Source organism: Rousettus aegyptiacus, unplaced genomic scaffold (genome assembly GCF_014176215.1).
Source record: "Rousettus aegyptiacus isolate mRouAeg1 unplaced genomic scaffold, mRouAeg1.p scaffold_m13_p_8, whole genome shotgun sequence".
In the NCBI taxonomy this organism is placed as follows: Eukaryota; Metazoa; Chordata; class Mammalia; order Chiroptera; family Pteropodidae; genus Rousettus; species Rousettus aegyptiacus.
In genome coordinates this window covers 14,448,570-14,458,806 of record NW_023416311.1, presented here as the reverse complement: position 1 = coordinate 14,458,806, position 10,237 = coordinate 14,448,570, and the positions used below count along the sequence as shown (strand labels likewise).

The 10,237-nt window shown below is 51.7% G+C and overlaps 1 protein-coding gene across 1 annotated transcript; it reads right to left on the bottom strand.

Annotated features, from left to right (window-relative positions):
• Positions 1–1,149: 1,149 nt before the first annotated feature.
• ZSCAN10 (zinc finger and SCAN domain containing 10) lies at positions 1,150–4,754 on the bottom strand. The gene is made up of 5 exons (XM_016122307.2): positions 4,331–4,754; positions 3,846–4,110; positions 3,596–3,660; positions 3,363–3,420; positions 1,150–2,878 (listed from the first exon to the last, which is right to left on the bottom strand). The coding sequence occupies exons 1-5, from the start codon at positions 4,724–4,726 to the stop codon at positions 1,350–1,352; spliced, it is 2,313 nt and encodes a 770-aa protein (XP_015977793.1). The 5' UTR covers positions 4,727–4,754; the 3' UTR covers positions 1,150–1,349.
• Between the last annotated feature and the right edge of the window lie 5,483 nt (positions 4,755–10,237).

The following is a 10,237-nucleotide window of genomic DNA, read 5'->3' as shown; positions in this document are numbered from 1 at the left end:
AGGCTCAATGTGATTTCAGCAAGGAAATCCCCTGATCAGTTGCTTGCCCAGGTGCTAGAGGCAGGCTAGCGGGAGGTTGTTGCATTTGCTATTTAATCCAGAGCTTTCACGTTTAAGATAAGCTTTAACATGAGTCACAGTCCTTACCCTGTTAGTTCTTAGTCTTGAGCCAGAAACTAAGGGAAATAGAAAGCCATTTCAATGTTTTAGATGTTTTTTGAGATTCCTCACTTCTTTCAATCCCCATTATCAATCAGAAATGACTTCAGTTTTCCTCTCCAGCATTATCATCAAGAAAGTTAATTTAATTCCTCTTTTCTTCCTAAATTCCTTCTGCATCACGCCTTTAATTGTTTTTCCTTAGGCATTTCTGGTTACAAGTAGACATTTGTCTAATTGTCTCGTGATCAAATATTTTTTCTATGTTTTTGGTTTTATTTCCAGTTACAAGATCACTAATATTGCAACACCAAATAAATCAGATATTAAGCTCTAGTAGCTGGTTAATGTGTGAACTTTAACTCTCGTTAAGTACAAGTTTTGGCTTCCATCAAAAAAAAAGAAAAAAAGAAAAAGTTTGTCCACATGAAGATGAAGCAGCCCAAGAATGTCTGATGTGCAGGAGAAAGAAGGTGGGGCACACCAACATTCCAGCTTTGGGTTTAGAGAATTATGGGGTGGTTAGGGATCTCCAACTAACAACCCGACTTGGCTGCAGATGGGTTTCATTTCATCTGCTAACATTGTCTGTTTGAATTAGTTACCAACATTTCAAAACGACAGGTCCCATAATCATCCTGACTCTGGGATTTAAAATTTTATTCAATATTAATTAATTTAAACAGCCACACATGACTAAAGCATACTGTATTGGACAGCACAAATTAGGGTGGACTCCAAAAAGGAAGACAGTCCAGGGTGAGATTCCTTGGCCTTACCCACAGCTGGCTGTGATGGATGGCCACCCCCTCACACACCTATCCCGCCACTCTGGGCTTTTCTGGGGTGGGAGAAACTCTCCCCAGATCTGCTTCCATCCAGCCTGTTATTGAAGGTATTGGAGGGAGAAAGACACCACAGTGTGACACGGTGGGGAGGGTTACAAATGGCATTAAGGTGAGCTTAAAAAAAGCAAAAGAGGGACCACTTTCAAGAAGGCTGTTTTACTTAGGGAATTTTGAAATACATTTCTGAGGTCAAGAAGAGATGCCTCTGGAGAAGAATAGACATGCAGGGTTAGGGGAACTCCAGAGGGAGGTAGGGTGGGGCAGGGGTGGGGCTGGGGGACAGGGACCTGCATCTGGCCAGGAAGGGGCAGGCAGCGTAGGCCGGGTGGAACTTGGGCAAAGCTAGTACAAGGTCTCTCGGGCATGGGTTCTCAGGTGGCGCAGCAGGTGGGAGTTGCGGCTGAAGCTGCGGCCACACTGCACACACGAGTAGGGCCTGGCCCCCGTGTGCACCAGCATGTGACGCAGCAGGTTGCAGCTGCGGCTGAAACTCTTGCCGCACTGTAGGCACTCCTGGGGTGGCTCGACCTGCCCAGACGCTGCCTGGTCTCCTGCCCCTGCGTGGGTGGCCAGGTGTCGCTGCAGGTGGGCGTTGCGCCGGAAGCTCCGACCGCAGGTCTGGCAGCCATAGGGCCGCTCACCTGTGTGGCTGCGGCGGTGGCGGGCCAGGTTGGAGCTGTTGCGGAAGCGATGGCCACAGGTGTCGCAGGCGTGGGGCTTCTCACCGGTGTGGATGCGCTGGTGGCGCGCCAGGTGGGCACTCTGGCTGAAACCCTCGCCACACTCGCTGCAGCGGCAGGGCTTCTCGCCGGTGTGGCTGTGCCGGTGGCGGGCCAGATCCTGCATCTGGCTGAAGCTCTTGCCGCACTGGGCACAGCGGTGAGGCCTTGGGCCACCATGGGTCAGGAGGTGGCGGGCGAGGCCGGCCCGGCGCACAAAGCACTTCCCGCACTGTGGACAGCTGTATGGCTTCTCTCCCGTGTGAACCCGCTGGTGGCAGACCAGCTGGGAGCTCTGGCTGAATTTGCGGCCGCAGACCTGGCAGGAGAAGGGCCGCTCGCCCGTGTGCACACGCAGGTGGGCCCCCAGGTGCTCGCTGCGCCGGAAAGCCTTGCCACAGTCGCTGCACACGTAGGGCCTGTGCTCGGAGCGCTGGCGGCCTTTGTCTTTGGCGTGAATTCGCAGGTGGCGCTTGAGGCTGGAGCGCCGCTGGAAGGTTTGGCCGCAGTGGGAGCACAGCACCATGGCCAGCTCCTGAGCCTTGGTCTTGGTCTCCTGTGCGCAGGGGGCCTTCTGGTCCCGAGCATGTGCCAGGAGGTGCTGCAGGAGGCTGGCCCGCTTCTGGAAGCCCTGGCCACACTCAGCGCACAGGAAGGCAGGCTCGGAGTGCGTCTGCAGGTGCTTGTTCAGATGTGAGCTCTGACGAAAGCGGTGGCTGCAGAGGTGGCAGGCATGTGGCCTCTCGTCCGTGTGCGTGCGCATGTGCAGCTTAAGGATGGAGTTGCGGCCAAAGATCTTCCCGCAGCTTAGGCACGGGAAGGACCTCGAGCCTGGGTGAGAACGCAGCTGGTGCCCCTCCAGGCGGGCCAGCTTTGGGAAGCACACCCCGCACTCTGTGCAGATGAACTTCATCTCTGGCTCAGGCGTGGTGGGATTCTCAGCCCCTTTGACCTCTAGAACCTCATTCTTGCCTGTGGGGGACTTTTTTTTAAGGGAGCTGCTCACCCCAGAGCTCTGCCCAAGTGATTGTACTTGGGGATCTTCTACCACCCTAGGACTACCTGCCTGAGACGCTGCCGAGATGGCAGCAGGACAGGCAGCCCCTTTGGGATCCTCTTTACCCTCCTCGTTTGGGGTTCTGCTTCCAAAACCTGTGAAAGTAGAAAATAAGACGGCCAGTTTGATTCCAAGAGGATCCTAGGAATCACTGGAATCTCATTGCCTGGAAGCAGAAAGAAACCTACAAACTTACAAAGCTGGTGAGTGGGTGGGGTAAAAATCAAATAACATGCAATTGATCTGTGTAACTTATAGTGTACAATTGAGGTCCATTAGATAAATTCGCAATGTTATGCAACTGTCGCTGTTATAACCAGTGCCAGATCTTGGTCATTTCCACAAATGGAAACCCCATACCCATTAGCAAGCACTCCCATGACCATGTAGTTTAAAAGCTCAGAGTTGAAGAGATTGATGATTAGACCAGACACATGAAGTCTTTGAATATAAATATCTTGTCATAGAAGTACCACATTTTTAGCCAAAGAGGCCAAAGTGTCAGGTAGGGTCTAGAGCTTCAGGAACCATGCCCTACATGAAAAGAAAGTGATCATAAGTCCAGAAAGGGCCTCTTACCCAGAGGGTGCTCAGGCCTTGCCTTTTTTGCTGGGTCATCTTCAAAGGTAAGGGACTCCTGTAACAAAAGGAGGGGCAGAGACCCTTGGTGAGTCAGGACAGGGCTCTGGGACCTGAGGGAAATGAAGAGCTTTTGAGGCTTAAATTCAGGAAGACATGGATTTGCTAAAACTGCAGAGGCAGAGAACGTTTTGGGTAAAATGATCTGGTATGAGGAGAACAGTCCAACTCACCAGCACAGCTGCCAGCTCTTGATCATGGGAGTTCTCCTCAGGCCACAGCTTTGGGCCCTGGGGAGCTGACAGCATTGAGGAAGAAAGAAAGAGCTGTGAGAAGCCAGTCTTATACATCGTGAGGCTGTGAGGACGTGCACCCCAGGGCCCCTTGAGAGACATCTTGGCTTCCCCATTCCTGTCAACCAGGGAGGCTGCCCACTTCTCTGCCTACCTGGCCTCCCACCTTCCTTGGGCACCAGATCCTCACCACTTTCTTGCAGGGCCTGGAATGTCCTCTTGGGATCTGGGCTCAGTGGCTGCTTTGAACTTGGGAGACTTATCCAAGCCCCCTGCTCAGCAGGGTTGGAGGGCTCTGGCTGAGATGGCAGTTCCTTTGATGGCTCCAGGGCTGGAGGCCCATCTGGGGGCACTTCTTTTTTGGGGCTATGGCCAGAGACCTGGGAAGGCCCCCCCTGTTCCTCCAAGGTGATGTCTGCACGGGGATAATTCTTGCCAGCATTAAAACTAAAATCCTGTTCAAAACACATCCATGTTAGGTAACAGACAGGGTAATCCATGTTCCAAGGAAAATGGGACAGAGGAAAGGTGAGAGTCAGACAGGGAAGGAGTTAGGAGGTTAAGAAAGAATTGTTGGAGGGGGGAAAGTGGAGTGTTCAGTGATTTCTTAATGGAGCAATAAAAGCCTTGTCTTTCCCACCTGCTTTCCAGCCCACCTGGCTGCCACCCTCTTACCAGTGGCCCCACATCAATGGACTCCCTCTGGACACCCTCCAGCAGCAGCACCACCTCCTCGCCATCCCTGAGTTGTTGGCCCTGTAGCCGGGCCAGGAGGTATGGGGGCAGCACGCTCAGAAATTGCTCCAGCACCAGTAGTTCCAAGATCTGCTTCTTGGTATGCAGCGCTGGCCGCAGCCAATAGCTGCAGAGCTCCCGAAGCCGGCTCAGTGATGCCCTGGGCCCCATGTCCTCTTGATACTGGAAACATCTGAAGAGCTGGTGAGCCACCTCTGGCCGGAGCCTGATCTCTGGCCGCCTGGGATCATCCTGGCCAGAAACCTCATCTTCCTCCAGTTTGACTGCTCCAAGTTGCTCTGGTTCCTGGGCAGCTGGGACAGTTTCTACAAGCATCCTTCACCTTGGGAGACACCTCAACACAGCTGCTTCCACTCTCGAGTCTCTCTCCTTCTCTGCTCCCACACCTGTGGTGTTAAGAGATGCCAAATACATAGTATCCAGAGGAATAATTTCTTGCACTGGTCATGGGTAATAGCTCAGCCGGACCAGTGCCTCAAAGCCAGAGAAAATGGACAGTTCTGTATTATTGTCCATTATTGTCCACTCCTGCAGCAGTTAGAACTTCTCACTTTAGTCCAGCAATCACGGTTGGCACCCCCAAGAGAGGACAATCTGGCTTTCCCTACCTCTTAATGTTTTGCCATGGGAAGTACATGGCACCACCAAAGATGAGTCCTGGCCAAAAATGTTCCATCACAATTCAACTCAGCCTTCAGATCCAGCTTCCAGTTTGAAGGCATTTTAGGGAATTAGAACAAGTCAAATGATCCCTCAAGGAAATTATCAAACAAATCCTAAAGACAGGACCTTCTCCAAAACAGCTGGCCCAGGTTCTTCAGTTTGTTATTAAAAATAAGTGCCTGCAGGTGGCACATTGCTCCAGAGGAGACTAACACTCCTTATAACCAAATGAAGGAACTTGACTGAATCCTGGGTTAAAAAAAGTTCTAAATTATTCTTGGGTCAGTTGGGGGAAATTTGAATATAGATAGAGCACTAGATAATAATGGAGATGAATTTCTGAGATGAAATTTTGGTTTTGCGGTATGTAGGAAATGTCTTTATTTTTAAATGTTGAAGGTTTGGAAGTGAAGGGGCAGGAAGGTCCAGCCATATTCATGATTCAACAGGGCCCATGTGGCAAAATTACAGCAACTGTGGAATCTGGGAGATGGGCATATGGTTGTTTATTGCACTGCTCTTTAAATTGCTCTAGAAGTTTAAAAAACTTAAAGATAAAAGGTTAGGAGGAAAGTTCATGTGTATAATCTCTCTTTGGCTAGATCTCCTGACCTTCACTTTATGGCTCTGGGGGTGGCTCTCAGCAGCCAAGGCCAAAGCCACTCAGCTGACCAGTGCAGGGCTGAGCTCCCACTTGGTGTTCCAGTCTCCTCACTTCCCTGGGTTTCATCCTGAGGCCAGGACGAGCTGAGGGGCTGGGATGGGTGGATGGGTCTCCAGGTGAGAGACTGAGGCCTATAGCTTGCAGAGGTTTGTGACAGATATGTCCCCAAGGCAGGCTAAATCTGCCTTACCTATTTCAGAGGCTTCTAGTGGGTGTGTTCATGGGAGCTGGGTGATGGACAAGAGAGGAAATCATTTCCTTTTCTTTGCTATTTTATTTTTTTTTAATTCTGGATTCTTCCTCTTTGTCTACCCCTCTGAGAGGTATTCCATCGGAGTCTAGCTAGCAAGTGTTTCTATCTGGCCACCAGGGGGCACTGGATCCATGTGACTGACGCCTTCTCCCGCCTCCCTCCTAAGCCCACATGGCCCCTCAACCCCAAATGGTTGTGTAGGGCACTCCTCCCTTTTTGGGGAGGAGTTCAGCCCCACTCACAGGCTACTCAGTTCAGTCCCTCAGCACAACCTGTAGGCTTACCTTTTTCTGAACTGGCCTATACTTTTGTTCTAGGGCTTTGGGGACAATTTTATATTTTATTTCAGGCAGGAATTATTTTATAAATACGGAAACCAAAATTGCAACATCTCTCTGCCCCCCTGCTCCCAAACCCATTCCTTCACCCCTACCCCATGGACACCCAGGCAGGGGGACATAAAGAAAGCGTCCTGTATCACTTCCTGATACCTAAAGGGAGTAGATGGTGGGTGTGCATAAGAAATATTATTGCCCTCATTATTATTGAGTAATAACACAAGTGAGCATAACTAACATTTGGTCCCATTTTATAACTGAAGACGCCAACGCTCAGAGGTATAGACATTTGCCCAAGAAGGTAACCCAGCCTTGCCAATGGAGCTAGGGAGAAACCGGCCTAGTCTAGAGCTTTGGACAGTTTGCTGCAGGGCTGAGTGTTCTCTGAACCTCCTTTTCAGGTGAAGTGAGTGGGGTGTGAAGTGGTCAAACAGAGAAAACCTGTTTTGTTTTGTTTTTTAAGTTTGGTCCTAGCACACCCTACCTCAGAGGAGGGTCGAGATGCTAAAACAAAGACACAGGCCTACATCCTGAGCACCTGACAACCAGATTAAGCTGCCCCCATCTCTCCAGCCTCCCTCCCCTCCCCCACTTTCCTGCTACTCTCGAGTCTACCCTTCCTTCCACAATCTTCCTTTCTTTCCCCCTCCTCCCTCCCAGCACTTCCCCAGCCTCTCCCCACCCCTTACAACATCTCCTGTCTCCCCCAAGCCTGTCCCAACTCCATTCTTTCCTGCACTTTGGCCCTAACCATATATGGGGCTTTTCCTTTTACCATTGACTTCTTCCACTCATTGTCACCTCACTTCTGACTCCACAACACACCAGCCACCTGTCTCTCCTCTTCCACTATCACTCTCTGTTGAGCATATTTCTCCTCTAGGCCTGCAAGTGGGAACTGCACCTCCTTCAATAACTGTTCACCCAGTACTTACAGTGACTTAGATGTTTGTTAGTAGAAGTAATAGAATGAGAATGTCTACCTGGCAGTTGTAATTTTTGAGGAATGCATGCAAAAGTGGTTCAGAAAAGGTCTGCCACATGTTCAAGAAAACGGGTTGATGTTTCATCGTGTTTTGGTAGCAAGAGCAAAATAATTAGAGAACCAATCACGTGCAATCAGAAACCTGTATTAACAGCTGACAGGTACTGCATGCGTCCTCATCTGGGTTGCTTAATTCCACTCCAGCCCACAGGGTAAATTGTAATTTCTCCATTTGCCAAGTGCAAAGAACACACTCATAGAGGATGGGTAACTTGTTGAAGGTCACGTCAAAGATATCTGCTTTAAATTGAGAATGCTGATCTTGATCACCTTGCAAAAGCTCAGAAACAGAAAAGAAAGTTTTCCTCCAGTCCCACGCAATTTGCCTTGTCTTAGCTGGCAATCAGAGCGTGAATCAGAAAAAAATAAGGGGGTCCCGAATTCCACTCATCAGGCCTAGTCAGAAGGGGCGCCGGAACCTCCAAGTGAGATCTCACCGAAAGGTTTGAAAGAGGTAGAATTCCAGGGAAGCTCGCCTTAGAAGCTCTTCCTCCCTACCCCACCCCCAGGTCCCAGGGACAAAAGCTCTGTTAATATGCATATCTGTGGGGGGTGGGCGGAGGTAGGGGGTGGGGAGACTCTACAACCAGACTCTAATATTTCACCAGCCTAATCTGGAGCCCAGAGAGATGGGGGAGGCATAGGCTAGACCAGCCCAGGGTGGAGGTGCTGCTAGGAAACCCGCTCAGAGAACAGGAGAGCCCAGAGCTGGGGTCTCTGGGCAGGAACTTTCCCTTTCCCTTTGGATATAGTTGGCAGAACAGGCTTGCTTGTCTTTGTTGGCCAGGCTCTCCTCCCAGTGCTGGCTGAGTCGAGGCCAGTAAGTCCACCTGGGGGCACATGGAGGCTGTCTTTCTCTCTCCGGTGGGTACAGCAAGCCCATGTCATAGGAAGTCCTACCACCTCCCTGATGTTGGCCAAGTTGGCTGGCACTGGGCTCCTCTCTAGCACAGACCACCCACATGCTTCTAAGACTTTCTTCCAGCCACTGAATCCCTCACCTGACCTTCGAGGCCTGGAATGTCCCCTCCCTCCAATTCTCTCTTCAAGCTGCTGTGACCCCTTATGTCTGTTCTGGCAGCCTCACCTTAAGCCTCCCTGGAACTCACCACTCCGGGTCCCCACTCCAGAGGCGGAGGTGCTCGGTTCCTCTGAGAGCCGCAGGACCAGAGTCAGGCTCGGCCAGCCTGGAGGACTCCGGGAAAATGGAACAGGAAGTTCCCTGCCCCAGTCCCATCCAGGTGATGTGGGGGCTTCCTAGAGTTAACCCTTAACCTCCCAGTTTGGGATTGGGGTGGGGAGAATGCAGGGCGGGGCCAAAGAAATAAAGACAAAGTAGCTAATCCAAATTCCAACCCCCAACTGCTTGAGTCTTAACTACTCCTCCATGTTAAGAACTATCTCACTCTTAACCAGGACTGGCCCTGTGCCCCTAGGGAGTCTGTCGGCCTGTATTTTTTTTGTGGGGTGGGGTGGAAGGGGGACTATAGCTGCCATTTAAAAATGCCTAATGTGCCAGACTCTTTGCTAGGCATTCATTCATGCAACAAATCCTTGCCAAGGGCCTGCCTTGTGCCAGCCCCAATTATATGTGCTGAAGACACAGACAGGTAAGCAGAAAGAAGCCCTGACCTCAGGGGCTTACAAAACAGGGTACAGTGGTGGGCGATAAGAAGGAAACAGAACAAGACCGCGTAATGGGGTTAGAGCGGGCGCCATCAACATCGCCACGGAAAATCCTCCCAAGAATCCTGCCAGGAGGCTTTTGTTCCCAGCTTTAGCAATAACAAAGCAGGGTCTCCCAGGAGGGGAAGTGACCTCACCACTGACTCTGACTCGAAATTGAAGCCTTTCATTTTGCTCTAAGAGGCCTTTTTCGGTTGTGCTCTTGGCGGCAGCCCTGAGAGCGCTTTCTTCTGGATTCTGCAGTGCCCCCTGGGCATTCAGGGCCCGTGGACACGCCCACGGCACGACCTGTTTTGGGGACCCGAGGCCACCTGCTCAGCAGCCTGAGGCTCGGGGCTAGCCGTCCCTCATCCCAGGCTCGTCTGGGCCAGACCCTGAGCTCCTTCTGGCTCCTCTAAAGGGTCGCTGTCTTCCTGCCCTTAGCACCAGGGCTTGTCTTGTTCCTTTGTCTATTGTGAGATTCACTAGACCACAAGCTCCCTGCAGACAGTGGTGTTTCCCTCGTCTGCTCCGCGTCCTCCGCGCCTAACCCAGCGCCTGGCACATGTCAGGACGGACGAAACGACTAAGGAGCAGCCAGGTAGGTCCCACTGTCTTCCGAGGTTTGCCGCGTGCTCTCCAACCCGCGCTCCACCGTGCGGACTTCTCCCCCGAGGTTTTCAGCCCCGGGCTGCTGAGGCCCGCCCATGGGTGGGGCTGGGTGCAGGTGACTCCATGGCGCCCAGACCCCGGCCATCCCACTCGCCCGAGGCGCTGCTACCACTGCTCCCGCCTTTACTTCAGGGGCGATGTGCGCTCCCTTGGCTGTGGCCTTCGAGGACGCGATCTCATACCTGACCCTTCAGAGTGAGAGAGGCTGGACGGCGAGAACTGCCTGTCTGGGTACGGATCTTACCTGGTTGTCTCCGGGCGTTTGGCCTGGAGCTTACCGAATGAAAGACAGAGTTAGCGCAGCAGGAAGATTCCGGGTTCTCTGTTAATACGGATTTCCAGGGCCTTCGAATCAGAAGTACACCATTTCTGCTTGACCCAACTATCAGAATAACATTCAGGCGGAAAGGCAGGTGCCTGGAGTGAGACAGGACCCACAGTAGCTTTTGGCCTGCTTTGTTTCTAAACCTCAGCCTGCATATGGGCTTTGTCTAACATCCCTGCTCCTGGCTCACCGCGTGCATGC